Genomic DNA, 16,915 nt, shown 5'->3' on the forward strand with positions numbered 1-16,915 from the left:
TGTTGCAAAAAAGTGCACCGTAGTTCAAGGCCAGACTTCTCCAGCCTTAACTTAAAGTCGTTGAGTCTTGTTAAACTTTTGTATACTAGAACAAGGAGCCCTCTGTTATCAGCATTCTTTTCCACATAGACTGAGCAGAAGTTTGTGGCTTTTCAATTTTCTTTCTCTTTGGTAAATTACAGAGAGTGAGTGGAGAGTGAACTTGAGACTTTCACTTCAAGATGTTTCAATCCTTTGTCATTCTTGTGCTCCTCGGGGCCCTCTCCAGCATATCAATGTCTTGCCTGAATTGGGGATGCCAGAACAGGATGCTTTATTCTGCCAGCAGGTGCAAAAGTGCCAAGTGCAGGATTGAAAGTAGCCACTCTTTCCCTAATTATATTGTTATTTATGCACCCAAGAATCAAACTAACCTTTTCATCCATAAAGCTGCACCAGGAGTTTCTATAGTTACTGTGCAGTGGATGATTGACCATGTTAATGTTCTTCTGGAAGGCTTTCCAAGGTAGAAACCTGCCTTTTGTAAATGCAGTCCCATGCCTCTTGCTAAACACAGAGTGTCTCTCAAGCTGTAATGAAATGGCTGCCCTGCCAGCTTAGTTTATGAAGCATCATGTCTTTGAATTATTTGTTATTTTTTATAGGTATTAATTGGCTGCTCTTTCAGATCGTTGCTAAGGAGGTTGCACATGGCTGTGATTTGCTCCCTGAACCCCTCTTATGAGCACAGTGATGATTCTCCATTTCCAGGGAAGGGCCAGAACACTTCCTTAACATTGTGCTGATGGTTTCATAAATGAGTGAACCACAAGAGACATTAGCTAGGGTGGGTAAATTCAGAGATTGATTTCTTTCATCTCTGCTTTTGAGCTAAAGCACACTGGGGGAAAGTTCTCTTAGGGAATACATATTGTTGCAGATTGTATCATTTTTCTTTTCTGGCTTAATTGAGTGCTATATTTTCCAGAGCTGCCAGAGTCTCTTTGAGTGCTTGGTTTCAATGTCGATGACAAATGATTGGGTAATTCAAAACACCAATAAAAAACAAACCAAACCCAAAACCCAGAGAAAACAAAAATGACCAGGCAAGATGCTTGTTTATATTTGCTTCTGTGGCAGAAAAAGTGCTGTAATGTTTGGGGTTATTTCTTTCTTAACTAATCTACTTCTTGGATGTCTGTGTAGGAGAATGGGGTGTCCTGCACCCTGTTTTTTCTTGCTCCTGTTTGTAGCTTTTGCAAGATAGACATAGGAGTTGATGGAAACAACAATTTGAGTTTGTGGCTGAGGGAGCTCATTTCCAAGTAGTCATCCAGTAAATACATTTCTATGGGAGCCACCATTTGAAGCCTTTACAGTCAGAATTAGTATCCTGCAGTTTTTAATTCTGTGGTAAGTGTATCCTTTTGGGTCTGATACTGTAGATCTAAGCAGTCTCACTGAAGCTGTTGCACAAGGTAGGTGGGAGGGCTCTGCTCTGGTAGTGGTGTAGGAGAGAAAAGGAAGAGAGCAAAGGTATAAAGACTTTGGGGCCATAATGTGCTAATTCCTCCTGGAAAGAGTCAGTAATGAGCTTTTCTGGTGGGGAGGTTGGCTGGTACTTGAGGAACATGGCAAGGAGGATATAAATGAAGATTAAATGGGGATAAAACTGAGAGCTAAGCTGCAGCTTGGAGAATATTCTTTGCTGTTGTGGCTACAAATATGTAAATAAAAACAACAGCAGCTAGAGCAGACTTTTCAGCTGTAGTAGGATCCAGTGTGAAATGCTACCTTGCTGTGATGCTCCAGTTGGTTAGTGGGTGCTTTGATACTCAGGGAAGTTGGAAGTGAGTGGGATACCTCCAGGAAAGCCTGAATGTCATGCCCCAGATCAGGTTCCTTTCTCCAGATTTGCAGAACCTCTTGTTCCTCTGAGTTTCTGTATAAACCGGCTTCTGTGGTAAAACTTGTCTACATAATTTTGCCAAGTCCTGTGCTGTCCCTCGGTGCCATCTGTGAATGGTGCTCTCTTGCAGAACAAAGCCCCTTGTACATTCAGGCTGTGTTGCATTAACAAAGGTCCCCAGTCTGTTTCTGTGCATTAAGACTTAGAGAAAATGTGCCTTAGCTGAGCCACTGTAGGAGTGTGGTACTCTGAGAAACCCCTTCATATCCAGAGTTCTGCAGTGTGCTGGTACCAGCTTTATTCCTGTGGTGAGATTGATGGGGAGTATTCCCCAGGTTGCAGCTTGGCTCTGCTGTTCTATGTTCTGGGAGCCTGCTTGGGCACCAACATATAGCATGTTGCTGCTGTCTGCATTATTGCAGTAGTCAGGCATGTCATGTGGTCAGAAATAGAAGTTTAGTCTTAGTTGTACTGCTGTATCTGTTTAATTAAAAAAAAAAAACAAACAAGAAGAAAATGTAGCTGTATTCAGGAGGTGACCTATAGCTCCCACAGCATCTCCCCTTATGTCTGTCTCTGTTCTAACCAGTGCATGGTTTCCTACAGAGCACTTGGCAGAAGCAACTGCTTCTCCACACTTGTGCTCTGTCTCCCTGTTGCCTGTCCTATCCATGTCTTATCTCCTTATCCCTGTGTGTTGGTTCTATCCAGTGCAAGTCCTCGATTCTGCTGAATTCTACATGTACCAGAGTAGATCAGCTGGTTGGTGCTTTCTTGCCTCTTGGTGAGGCAGTGATACTTGTCTTTTGGACCATGAGCCAAACACCTTGTTTGAATGTTAGATTAAATACATTTGGGGTCTTTTCCAAACAGTTTTTCTGAAACAGCACTTATGTTGTGGGTTTGGATCTCTGAGGAGCTGTCAGCTCTGTCCTAGCTTGGAGGGACACATGGGGCTGGCTGTGTGGCTGCAGACACTGCAGGAGGATCCAGGCTTACCTATGGCACTGCAGCTTGCAGGTGCTTCTCACCCACACATCCTTTTGTGCTGAGCAGTGTTGGAACCCTGGAAGAGCTGTCTTTTTTGGCACAAGCAGAGGGTGCAAGTATTGTTTGGTCTGTTGGGCACTGGGTTCACATGGGACCTGAGCAGAATCTTACAGGGGGGGCTGGTTGGGGGGTTTGGCACTAGTTGTTGTGTTACCCATCAAGACTTGCTTGTAGAGCCATTTTATCAGCAGTTGGACAGGGCATCATCTGTTACTTCTTGTTTGTGAGAGTAATTGATCATGGTGGTATCCTTTAGTAGAGTGTGTGTTGTTACCACCTGTAGAGCTCTGAAATGAGACACACAAATCTATGGCCTGCTTGCTGCTCAGACATGGAAGTGTCTTTAGGGTAGCCTTAGCATTACATTTTGATGGGGAGTTGGTGAATTCTGCCTTATCTCAGGGGCATCATGTGTTAAAGAAGTTTAAATAGTCTGACTTCAGAATGTCAAATGATTTGCTGTTGGCTGATGGTGTGTGCTGGAAGCATTCACTTCCAGAGGAATTCTTGTGTGTATGTATATGAGATGGTATTTGGTTCAAGTTGAAGTAGTACAGCCGTGGCCACAGCAGGCTCTGTGGTTCTTGTCCTAATGGCACAAACTAGCTCAGAGCCTCAGCTTGAGCATGATTTGTTAGTGGCTCGTGTCTCCTGGCAGAGTAGAGCTCTCCTTAATGAGAGGTGAAATTACTGCTATTGATCTGCTTTATTCTGCAGCTTTTCATTGCATTTGTGTAAAAGCCTCAGAAACAGATCAGGCTTCTGTGCTTACCTCCTGTGAATGTTATCACTGTTGCTTGGCGTTGTGATGTCCTTGTCTGTACTTTTCACTGGGTTTTCCACATGCAGGTTCAGGACTTTGGAGATTGATTGTTCCTAGGTAGAGGGGAAGAATCAAATGGGCTCTGTCCCTGGTAGTGTCTGCACTTCTCTTTGTGGTGGGAAAGATTAACTTCACATGCTAACAGACTATCCAGTGGCCTTTTCTGTTTGTGAGGGAAAAGAAATGTATCTTTTACTATCCACTGCAGTGTAATAGGAGATAAAGCAACACACTCCTGGAAAGGCAGGGTTTGATTAAAACAATAACATCTGATTTAATGACAATATTTTGTCTTCATGTGGAAAAGTAGAATATGAAATAACTAACTCATGCCAGTGATATGATTCATCTGGGTTTTTCTTCTTCCTTATTGCATGTGGGTAGCTTCTAGTAATGTTAGTGGAAAATATGAAATAAGAAGAATTTTTTTGAAGCAATTCTACCTTTGCTGCTGGGATCACTGGAGTTCTGTAACGACACAGTGCTGTACCTGTGCAGCACTAGCAGATCATGGAATATCCTGAGTATTTTTGAGCATAGCAGTGCTTTTTGATCAGATAAAGTATTTTATTGAGGAGCAGTCTAGTTGGGAGGACTGTGGTGACACTTTTGTACTGAGTGCTGTCAGTGGATTCTGTATCAGATCTTCTCATCTCTGCTAATTGTGAAAGAAGCCTCTTCCTTCCCTATGCCTTTTGTTATTCCCCAGTTACCAGACTTAAGTTATAGTTTCTTCAATGTAGTGAACAATCCCTATAATGATGAATGGAATGCAAAATGTGGTGTTGTGTTGAAAGTGTGCTCTTGATGGGGAATTAGTTTTCATCTATTTGGTTTTATGTCTGCAGCCTCCTCGTTGTCTGATTTAATAACTTTTAATAAAAATTTTACATGCTTGGGAATCTTCTGGATTGGTAGAGATGTTACTTTTGCTTAAGAAAGAAAAACAATTCTACTTCTTTCTGAAGTTAAGGCAATTGAAATTCAGCTTTTCTGCAGGTGTAGAATTGTGGGGTTTTACTCTTTTATGGTGGACCCTTAAAGTATTTTCTGGTACAGAGACCTGTGTGATGCATTTACCCCTGCTAGCAATAGAATGGTGGAACCTGTTCAGCTTTTGTGGATCCCTTAGAAAGTGCTCAGGGGCCCCCTGGGTCTGGGAATCATTCACAGAAAATCACCAGGATCCAGAGGAGCTCCAGCTCACTGACCTCACAGTCAGGATCTGTGGGTAGTGAAAAGACATTAAATAAAGAATCTTTTTGTATATAATATTGGCTTAGCTGCACAGGTGCTGGATGTGTTTTTACACAACATTTCTGTGAGAAGTTATGATGCCTCTCAGAACATCTAGGATGTGCTATGGATTCCTGGGGTTGTGTTTTATCAGTAGCAAGGTGACCACTGAGCTCCAGATGGGGCTGCCTTGTTTTGTCTGGGGGTTTGTGGCAATTCCATTTCAATGGTTATAATTAATCATAAATCTATTTTGCATTATTTTCCCGAGTTTTGTCAGAAGTCCATGCCCTTTGTTGGTATGAGCACAGAACCATCTCTGAGTTAACTGAATGGCTCATACTGGTGGGATTTTCTGGGCATTGCTGGGAGGTACTGTGCCCACATAGGATTAATTAGTCCCTCATGTTGCTGATAATTGATTTGAAAAGCAGTCCTGGTTTCTTTTAAGTGTAGCTTAAGGTTACAGGGGATTGAAGAACTCTTAAATGTTGCAATCAGATAAAGGAACAGCACTATCTACTCTGATTTAAAATTATTTTTAAAGGAAATTTAATAGAAATAAAATCTGAATAGCATAAGAAAAATTGGATTCCTGCCTTAATTACCGTTCTGCATAAGCTTCTTCCTTAGTTAGTTTTCTTTTTACTTAGTATTATGGAAAAGAAGCAAGGAGTTATACAATCTTAGAGCAAATATATATATATATATATATATATTTATATATATATATATGCTCTAAGATTGTATAACTCCTTACTTTTATTTTTATATATATATATATATATTCTGACTCTGTCTAGATTTTGACGTTGCTTCAACCACATGAACTGTATAATATCAGTGAAGATGAAGAACATATTTAACAAAACACTAAAATGTAGCATTTACTAAAATACAGTTTTGAATAGCTTACATAAGAGACTGTGGAGAAACCTGGAATTTTCCATCCAAATACAAAAGCTAAACAACTGTTTAAAGAGTAACTTCCAAGTGAGCTGATGTAAATTGGCTTTCTATCATTTCTGCTTAATGAAATTAAGGCTTGTAATTATTTAAGGACTTGAAGCAAGAATGGTTGGTTTTCAGGGTTAGCTAGAGTATCCAACCAAGTGGTATTGGTTAAGCCAGTTTATTGATCTAGCCAAATGAATGTAATTATGCCAAATCACTGCTGAACTTTGTGATATAATCCCTTGGATTTCAGTCTTACTTTTAACTTTTTTTTTTAACCTTTTTTTAATCTGCTCATGCAAATGAATTCAAAATTGGATCCTTACATCTCATTCTAAATGCTAACATCCTTTATCTGGCTATTAATTTCATTAGTCTCCCACCACCACACTTAGCCAGTTTTCTCCTCTGTCACTCAGCAGTGGGGAAAAGCAGCTATAAATATGGATAGGGTCTTTAGCCTTCAGGTTACTTTATAACTTCCTGTTTTGTTTATTTTCCAGTGTCTGTGCCTAATTAGGATATTCCTCCTATCTGTCCAAGTAGAGTTTAATTGCTGTAAATATGAAGCTTCTTATTTTTCATGTGCTTTGAACAGCTGTTACAACAAGGGTTTTTTATTGTTGTTTTATAGGCAAATTTAGAAAACAAAGCAGTAAATGGCCGCAGACCAGAACTCATGGAATGCAGTATATGTGGTCATGGTGAAAAATACAGGGTGAAGACAAACCAAGCAGTACCCATTGAAAATGTGCAGTCTAAGGAGAAAGAGAGCATGACTGGCTTGGAAGCAGGGAAGTGGGCACATGCTGAGAAGCCATCCTTTGGTGTCCACGTCAACGGCGACCTCCACGGAGCTGTGACGGGCACCCAACACTTGAAACACGCTGAGCACAGCCACAGGGCAGCCTCTCCCAGTCACTTCCCTGAGCCAAAAAAATCCTTGGTGCACACCGTCAAAAATGGCATAAACACCCTGCATTATTCACCACCAGAAGCAGCTGCTTCCCTGAACAATGTGTCTGCAGAGGAAAGGACAGACTTGACAAGCAACTCCCACATGCAATGGCCGATGTGTGGCAATCTGAATAATGTAGTAAGCACTCTGACAAGTGGCACTGGCTGTGTTCACCCCGAAAACCAAGGGAATGTTTTAATGAAAGAGGAAAACTGCACCTGCAGCATCTCTGAGTATTCTGATCAGTCAGTTTTGCAGACAGGTTCCAGCTTGGATGTGCAAGAAAGCTTGTGTTGTCCTCCACTGCCTGAAGGGGAGCTGCAGGCAGGGAAGGATGGCTTTACAGTACCAAGTGTGGAGACACAGCCTGAGAATACTGCACTCCAGCCCACTTTCTTGTCCCTGATTAAAACCAGAAATTTAACTCTGGAGCAGGTTGTAGCTATTGAAGCTTTAACACAGTTGTCTGAAGCTCCTTTAGAAACAACTTCACCAGCTAAAAGTACTGAACACACAGGAGAAACAACTTCCAACTTGCTCCACAGTTTTAAAAGGGATATCTCATCCTCCTTTACATCCTCTGCATTACAAGAAATCAAGGACACTTACTTACAGAATGAGCAACAGCTCTTGGCTCACTGCACTCCCTCGCAGAAGCAGCTCCCTAATAAGGCAGTGTTATACAATGGCCAAAGTTCAGTGTCTGAGTTGTGTGATAAACCTGCCAATCCAGCTGGGGAGATGTATAAATTACAGTTACCCTCAAGAGATACCAAAACTTTATCTGACCTAACATCTAATGCAGCATCGTTTTCAGGCTACGATTCCAACAAAAGTTGTGCTCGTGATCCAGTCACCCTAGCAGGGTACTGCAGTGCTTCATGTGATGTCCAGCATGCAGGGAACAACTTGGAAGCTCCTGGCCAGTTAGAGCAAAAGCCATCGTGTAGTGATTTGAAATTGGAAGGTGGTTCTTTGATTAAAGAAGGAGGAATGCACAGCCAGGATGAAGAGGATGTAGCGGCACAGCTAACTCAACTGGCAGCCCTGATTGAATCAAACCAGACGAATCCAGAGCAGAAGAACAACATAAAGGCATCACTGCTTAATCTAATATCACATGAGAGGCAGCCAAAATATAGCCAAGAAGTGTTGCAGAAAAAAGAATCTGTATTTTTTAGGCGTAATTATAGTTCCTTACTGTTAAAGCAAAAGCAAGCAACAAATAAGAAAGGAAATGCTGTGCCATGGAAACCAAGACACAAAAAGAAGCCTCAAGAAGCACGCTATCAACAAAATAATCAAAACCAGCTAGAGCTGTTGTCATGCCAGCATAGTGAATTGCAGGACATTTGGATATCATCAAAACTGCATAAGCTTGGTCAAACCATGCCACAGGACTCCAGGGTAGCTCCATCTGAAAAAAAATCTCCAAGAACCAAAGTACAGAGAGTGCTCAGTCAAAATACTATAGCATCACAAGAAAAAACTAGATTATTTCTTCCACAAGCACAGATAAAATTCCACAGGTGTTTACCTGAGGCACCACAGGAGAAAAAAAAAGACAGGTTGTTTGGCTGTGAAGTGGTGAATGAGCAAATGAAAACTGTGGGCTCCAGTGACCCACTAGGTGCTGATCCAATGAAAAATGAAGTTGTTGCATGTAGCCAACACAGCGACCTGTCTTCCCGTAATCCTCTGACTGGTTCTCAGCTGAAAACAGCATCCTTGTTGAAAAAGCCAACTGAAAACCTACAGATGTTTACAGAAAAATGTAATTCTCAGGTAGAGCAAACAGCAAATGTCAGTCAGGCGCATCCTTTGCCACCAACTTTTAACCGGTCTAACCTGAGAGCTAACGAAATGTGTAGTGAGAACAAAGCCCATGCTCAGCTGGTCAAACAGCAGGTAGATCCGAAGTCCCAGGTGCTGCCTGTTCCCTGTGCTGGGGCCCAGGTGCCAGGTTCTGCTGAAGCTCTCAGGAATATGGAGTGTGTGGGTGAGGTGACCGTTCTGACATCAACCAGATTGGGTACTGACCACGCCCAGAGCACAGGCGACTCAGGGTGTTCCCCAGCAAAAAACACGCTCAGCAGTTTCCTTGAATCACCTATGAAGTTTCTTGATACCCCTACAAAAAATTTAATAGACACACCTACCAAAAAAGGACAATCTGAATTGCCAACTTGTGACTGTGTTGGTAAGTGGTTTTGCTAACTTTTGCCTGTACGTTTCAAACGGAGGTGTGCTCACGTTGCTACCTCTAATGTGAGGAAGTGTATGTGACAGCTGTTGCACAAGAATCAGTGTTTCACCATTAGAAGACAGGAGGAAATTCTTTCCCCTCTTTGCAGCTGTTGCTTGGTGTTCTTTGGGCCTGCAGAGCACAGCAGAATTGAGTAGTTTTGTACAGCAGCTGGCAGGTTTAAATCCTCCCCTTAAATGTAAACCTGGAGGAAGGGGAGTTTTTCTGTTCCTTGCTCTGCCTTTGCTGACTTGTGCTTTCTGTGCACTTACCTGCATTGTTTCAGGTCATGAATTTGATGGTCTAGAGCTGGTTTGTGCCTGAGTGGGCTGGGCAGCAGTGTCCCAGTGTATTGTTCTTGTTGCTCAAATCTGTTTGACAAGCAGGAGAGCGTAGCTGGGGATGGCCTTGCTCCTGTCACTGTTAGTCCTGATGGCTTGGAAGAGTCCAGGCCCAGGTCTCCTGACACCTGTGGCCACATGGGGAGAGCTCAGAGGGAACTGAGGTGGGGCCACTTGCAGAGTGACTCTGTTGCAGCAGGAGATGTCAGAGCAAGCTCTGCATGGAGGGCTGTGCAGACACAGCTTGGCTGAGGGTATCAGACACTCTGTGCTGTCATGAAGGCACCCAGATGGAGGGACAGATCAGAACATCACAGCAAATGGTCTGCAGGCAGATTTTCACCTTGGCTTCCATGTTCTGAATCAACAGAGGGCTTGTTTAGAGGTCTGGGTTGTGGTTTCTGTTCTGTAGGATATGACTATCAGTTAGTTTATTTTACTGCCCTCGATTCCTCTTTGTCTAAAATGAATTAATAATGTTCCTACCAACAAGGATACTGGGAATTTTACATAGTCACTACATGCTAGCTCCTCTAATGAAAGTTTTGAAGAATGCAAAATATTGTTGTAATTAGGGTTTTACTTTATAACATTAAAAAATGCTAACAGAATCATCAGAGCAGAAAATAATGTCAAAGTGTCTGAAGAGAAAAGCCTGTCATACTCTTTATTCAGTCTCAAACTTTGTGTTCTAATTTAATTTGGGAGGCATTTCTGTAAACTGTTTTTCTAAGTTTACTTTTAATGGGCTAAGTAAATTTTTGGATGTGCCAACAGTTTTCTTTACCTGTTTACAGAGCAAATTATAGAAAAAGATGAAGGCCCCTATTACACACACCTCGGGACAGGACCAAGTGTTGCTGCTGTGAGAGAAATTATGGAGAACAGGTGAGGAAAATTCAGCTTTTAATGCATTGGATTTTTGTCTGTCTGAACAGGGAAGAGGTAGAGCTCTGAGAAAGGAAGTGCTGTGTTTAGCTTTGTTTTATTGAACTTTTGTCAGTACTCATTTGTAAAGTGTTTTTTGTTCAGATGTGCATGAGGTGAGCATGAGCACTGCAGGTCCAAACTCGTGTGTCTTTTCTGAGCCCAGGGCTGGAGTTCAAGTGCAGTGTGTTCTGAGGTGCCCTTGAAGTCAATAGGAAGGACAGAGATCAGCAGCTGGCAGAGTAAGGTTTTCTGGTGTCCTACCTGTAAAGAAGCTGTGGCAAACTGGAACAAAAAGGTCATAATAGTGACTGATTGTACTAGGATTTCTATGCAGATAACATTTCCATAGTGGCAGAAGTTTATCAGAAGAGAAATGTCAAAAACTACTCTTGCAAGTAGGGTTTTAAATTAAAAGGATGCTTTTTTTTTTTGCTTTAAAAATACTTTGTTTTTCTTCTGTTCTAAGTAAAAATAAATTCTTTAATCTTTTATTGAAAATGTTTTCATCTTTTGAAATTGCCTGTAGTAGTTTGTTGTAGTCATGAACTTTTTTTAATGCAGGTATGGAGCAAAAGGAAGTGCTGTGAGAATTGAGGTGGTGGTTTATACAGGAAAGGAAGGAAAAAGCTCTCAGGGGTGTCCAATTGCCAAGTGGGTAAGTTTTTATATTAAATCAATAAAGTGGTTTTGTGTGGCTTCAAATGATGTGTAGTCCTTGACCTCAAATCTAATCTGCTCTTTAATGAAAATCTGATTTCTAATTGATTGAAAAGTCTGCCTGAATGATGAAGGAAAACAATTTTTTCTTGTTTAAATTTAAGGTATGGTGTGTTATGTGTATGTTATGTACTGTGGTTTGAATGAGTGTGAAAGGGAGAGACTTAACAGAGCCAGCAGAGATGAACAAGGGTAGAAATACCCTGACAGTGCCTGACAGTTGGAGTGTTTTGTGAAATATGTCATTGGGAATTGTGAAAGAGAGAAAAGAGTAGGTGGTTGCCTGGGGGAGTTGGAAAACTATCCAGGAATATTTTTAAAAACCCTTCTCAGTTGTGTGACCACTTGAAGAAGAGAGAGTGATGGAAGAATTTCAGTCTCATATGGCAAGGGGTTCATTGCTGTTTTTGAGGAACTGAACTCAGTATTTGAAAATGCGAATGTTATGATGATAGTTTTCACCAAAGTCTTGTCTCACATTGCTTCATAGGAGCCAGGAAATGAGGTAACAGACACAAGCTCCAGGAGAGAGCTTGGAAAGAATTGATTGTCCTTAATCTTTGCTGAAACCACTGAGGGAGGTAAAAAGTAGACTGGAAATCTTGTAAACTGAGTTTTGGAAAATAATGAAAGAGCTTGATTGTTAAAAGAAAAAATTTATTACTGTATTTAGGAATTTCAGACTTGATTGAAAAAACTGTGAAGGTAACTGTACAGTTGGTAGGGTAATGTTTGTAACTGTGTGCCAAAATAAGGTTATTGCATGGTGTATGTGAGGGAATTTGCATGTTAAACATTTACTGCTTGTGCTTGGAACAGTCAAAATGTGGTTTTTATACTCAATACATAAACTGTTTTTTCAGAAGGGAATTACATATGTGCTTGTGCTTCAGTTAATATTTAATACCAAATCCAATATCCAAGAAAAAAAAAAATCAACTAATTTCATAAGCAACTGACCCAAAAAGAATGGAAAGATTTTTCTCCATGTTTCAGCTAAGTAAAACACTTAGTTTTAACAGAGGACAGGAGCTAAAAATTGCACCATAGAAAGGGTTGTGAGCAGCTAAAAGGAAGGAGGTGTTTAAATCTGTTAACCTTGATTTTTCTGTTGCCAGTATCAGCATACTGTGTTTTTGTAAGGCAGAAATGGCAGCATTTATGGTCTCTGGGTATGGCTGGAGGTGTCCCACAGGAGTGTGCAGTGTGACAGCCCTGGAGTGCCTACAGAGAGGGCTGGTTTAAGCTATGGGGACCTGCTCTCCAGTTAGATTTTCACCATTTTTTATGTAAAATGTTTGTGAGAGAGCTTTAATGTTCATTTCCCTGAAATTCTAGGGAGCAGTGACTTCCTTTTGTGTGGGCTCACACCGAAAGGGGAAGAATGTTTTCCAAGTCTGCTGTTGTGTATGACTGTTCAGTACAAGAGAGGGAAGGGAATCCCTGACTTCTGTAGAACTGTTTCATCTTGTGTAAGATGCATATTTTGGGTTGATGTTCTTAATGTGTTGCAATAATTTTTCATAGGCAGTGCTACTTTTAATCCTTTTATGGAGCATTTTTGGGTTTTGGCTGTAACCAAAGAAACTGGCTGGTGAGATTTGTTTCAAAGTGTCTGGAAAAGCTTTGCTGTGCTCTTTGATACCTGCAGTCATGAGCTCTGCAGCTGCTCAGGGACTTTCACTTACTCATTTCCAGTGTCCTTTGGAACAGACTCATTTCTGCTCTTGCCTTTAGGGCTCCCCAGGGACTCTGCTGAGAGCACTGGGATGGAGCTCTGCTGAAGCAGACAGGATAGAGAATGGAACTTACCTGTTGATCACATTAAACTATTTTTTCCCAATTAATTTTCCCTATTTCCACTAAGCTATTTTATGAAAAATCCTTTCCTTAGGATTTTTCCTCCTGAGAAGCTGAGAGGCCTCAAGAACAAACTGTAAACAATTCTTATCTGCTGCTGTGGAATGCAGCAGGTGGATCTGGGATTGGTCTCATCTGGTTGTTTCTAATTAATGGCCAATCCCAGTCCAGCTGCCCAGACTGTCTGGTCACAGACAAACCTTTGTTATTCATTCCTTTTCTGTTCTTAGCTAAGACTTCTGATGAAATCCTGTCTTCTATTCTTTTAGTATAGTTTTAATATCATATATATCATAAAATAATTAATCAGCCTCCTGAACATGGAGTCAACTTTCTCATCTCTTCCCTCATCCTAAGACCCCTGTGAACACCATCACAATTTTATCTTTTTGGTTTATTAGAAACATTTTAAAATTAAAGGAGGCTTTCTGAAATACCCATGTCCATTCTGTTAATGACTGTAATCCATAATACTGATTTTCTCCTAAGTTATTTTCTCTTAAGTGACTCCCAAGATGCACCTGGTGTGTTAAACATCTTCTGGGACAGACTCCTTTCTTAGATTTCAGGTTGCAATAAATTTGCAGAATTATTGCTCTTTCACTCTTAATACTAAGCATCTCTTCTGTATTTTTTTTTAATTTATTATATTTTAAGGTGATACTTTGCCCCTCTGGATATGAACAAGAATGCTCCTATTAGTTAAGCATTTTCAGTAAATGTTGCCTTGTGCCTGTTCTGTGTGTAGGTGTCAGGCTGACACCCACATGAGCTGGGGAGATGAGCTTCTGATTGTTTTCACTGCATGGGGCAGCAACAACACTGCTTGACCTTTGGGGCTTTTTCTTCTCCCTACCAAATTGTGTTGTCTCATTTGTTTGTCAAAACAGAATTAAGAATTTTGCTACAAATTCCTGATGTGTGGATATTTATGTAGGTGAAAATAAAAGAACTTGCCATCAGAAAATAAAATAACTTAGCATCCTGGGACACTTGCTGGGGTAGATGGATGCTTCCTTCTTTTCTGTTTGGATTTCTTTTGCTTTGTCCAACTCATCATACTGTTGTGTAGCATGTTAAAGAAAAGAAAGCTTTGAAGTACTGCAGTCTGCCTGTCACTCTGAGCAGGCTGCTTGTGTATGAAAGGTTTTGTGTTGCTGTGCATCCCTAGAAGCAGCCAGTGGTGCCTGCACTCACTGGTCCTACTGTTTCATCAAGAGCTTCAGCTGGTAGCAAATGTGTTGTGATTTGGTTTTCTGCTGCTCTGGGGAGTGGTAAATTACAGTTGCCTCAATTTATGTGAAAGGGTTGATGAATTTGTGAGTGGTTCATGAGTAGCTCACTGTAGGCATCATCCTGCAGCACTGAAGCCAAGGACACATCATGCTGACCTCAGAGGGGATTGAGATTTGGGTCTTGCTGGTTTTGGATTAAATCCATTTCCTGTGGGTTCCTTCTCCTGATTTCAGTGGATGTTGGTTTGGCTCACCTAGGGTATCATGGCTATCTTTTGCTTTCATTTGAAGTTGCAATGCAATTTCTAAGGCTCCAACTCTGGGGAAAAAAAAAAAGAGGGAGAAGAAATGACAAAACCCCTCCAGGCCAGGCCAAGGTTCTTTTTGCCAATGTTGTGTCTCTGTGGCTGATCAGCAGCACAAAGGTGGAGGAGCAGGGCAGTTGCCTCCCAGAAGACTCATTTGGTTTGCAGTAATTCACAGCTTTGTGCTTCCCTGAGCTGGAGACAGTGGTTTTGTGTTGTTGCCTTACATAAATGTCATCCTTTCCCTTTCCTTCCTGTTCCCTTATGCTGGAAGTTCAAATGCAGGCAGTAATGATTTCAGCCAGTGCTCCACTCCCAGCAATTCCTTGCTTTTTGCTTTTTCACTGTTGCAGTGCAGTGATTTGGCATTTCCATAGCACTTTCCATCCTTATGCCAGAGTCTCATTCCTGCATGGTAATGCCCAACTCAGAGCCCATCTCTCTCCAAAACCAGACCCACAGAAATGCTGAGCTGTGATTTGGGAAGTTTGAGGTGTCCCTGTGCATCAGCATTCCTGAGTGAAGCCTGCCTTGCCCAGGCTGATGTGATCATTTCTTCCAAGGCTTTTTCCTGGGCTGGCTCCTCTTGGGAATCTTCAGGCCCTCTGGTAATCAGGTGTTAAAAATCAAGCCAATGCAGATCACATTTAATACTGCAGTTGTTTCATCTGAACTTTGCAAACTGCTGCTTTTTGGGGGCAGGGAATGGGGGTTTGGGTTTTGTGACTGTTTGTTTTTTATGATTGTCCTCTCACCACTTCTGCCAGGGCTTTAACTTCAGAAAAAAAATCCTGGGTGTCCCCTGTGAAGCTTTTCTGACATAGAAATCTTTCCAAACTCCTTGTTTGTGAACATCTGAGCCTTATCTTCTCTGAATGCTTTTTTTTCCCCTATTTTTTTTTTTTGTTTGATTGGTTTTGGTTTTTGGGTTTTTATTAACAATTGACCTTTTAGATTCTGTTTTACTGGTGGTAGCCCAAATTTCTTTGAAAACACAGTGTTGTGGTGCTTTAATGCCTTTTGGAAGTTGTTTCTTAGACTCTTTCACTCGTGGACTGTTTGCCTTCTTTGAGTTTTTTTATTTATAGCTTGACAGATCCTTATTTTGTTTATGTTGGCTGTTTATTAGTAGGCTGTATTAAAAAAATAGGGGTGGAATAAAAACAGATAAAAATCCTCATTACAGTCCTATACAAAGGCAAACCTGATATTAGCCACTAAAGCTAATGTTTTTTAAGTAATGCTTAGATAGCCCACTGTTATAATTAAGATTTTCTAGATCACTGAACCAGTAGGAATTTGTAACTAAATGCCAGAAACTATCTTTTGTGAAGTGCTGAGTGACACTCAATAGCAATAAACCGTTCTGTAGATGCAGAGAAGATTTTTTTTTTTTTTTCAATCTGGTTTGAGTTGAGAAAGTCAATGGAAGTGGGAATTGAGAAAGTGAGGAGATGGAAAAATTACTCCTGCTTTGGCTTGCTCTCTCTGTTACTGTTAGTATTAATAATATTGTTATTATTATTATTACAGTACTGTTAGTTATTAATTAGTAATCCATTGAAGGAAAATGGCTCTGTGATGGTTATTTCTGTTCCTTGGCAGTTCAGGGGTCAGGAGTTCTGGTGCAGCCCTGCTTGATAGGGGATGGTGAAGCTGTCATGTAATTTGGAATATGATTGGGGGATTTTTAAAATAGATTTGAGAAAGACTTCAGGGTAAATTCTGCTGGACTGACTGTCTCCTAGACACAGGTGTAAGTGGGATGTGCACTTCCATTCTGCCTAAAACAGCCTACTGTGCTTTGTGCTTTTATTTCATTTATTGAACTGTCTTTATGGTTAAGTGATGTACTCCATAGGAGAAGTCTTAAAGGAAATTATTTTTAGCAGATAGAGAGGGTGGTTGGTGGGGTTTTATTAGAGCATCACTTTCTTGCCATAGTGTTGTACCACATTATGATAGTGCCTGCACAGCTACACACACTATTTTCACTGTTGGCTAAATACAGAATTAGAGGAGTTTATTTTGGACAAAAATGTTTGTAACATCATCTGAAGTAAAGTTTTTCTTTAAGTAGAAGTAATAAAGTAAAAATGAAGGAGAAAAGCTATGTTAAGGTAAACAAGGTTAAGTATTGTTAACGAGCAAGAATGTTGATATTATCACAGCTTTATTTAAAGAACAAACATCCCTGCCAAACCATGTGCAGCTTTCCAGGGTGGAGAAGGGGAAGCTTGAGGGAGTGAGGAGGGGAAGGGCCCTGGGAGCTGAGATGTGGGTTTTGTCCTCACTTCTGCAGTGCTGGTGGTGTGATTGCAGAAGAATCACTTAGCCTGTGTGTGCTGCAATCTGCTCAACTGTAAGCACTGC

The 16,915-nt window shown here is 41.0% G+C and overlaps 1 protein-coding gene across 2 annotated transcripts in view; it reads left to right on the forward strand.

Annotated features, from left to right (window-relative positions):
- TET1 (tet methylcytosine dioxygenase 1) overlaps positions 1–16,915 on the forward strand; it is a 71,656-nt gene that overhangs the window by 24,346 nt on the left and 30,395 nt on the right. For both annotated transcript variants that reach the window (XM_050976580.1, XM_050976579.1), the window contains exons 4-6: positions 6,586–9,109; positions 10,293–10,383; positions 10,987–11,080. In XM_050976580.1, coding sequence (XP_050832537.1) covers positions 6,586–9,109; positions 10,293–10,383; positions 10,987–11,080 — 2,709 coding nt within the window. The remainder of the gene's footprint in view (positions 1–6,585; positions 9,110–10,292; positions 10,384–10,986; positions 11,081–16,915) is intronic.

The sequence above is a fragment of the Serinus canaria genome, chromosome 6, assembly GCF_022539315.1.
Source record: "Serinus canaria isolate serCan28SL12 chromosome 6, serCan2020, whole genome shotgun sequence".
Lineage (NCBI taxonomy): Eukaryota > Metazoa > Chordata > Aves > Passeriformes > Fringillidae > Serinus > Serinus canaria.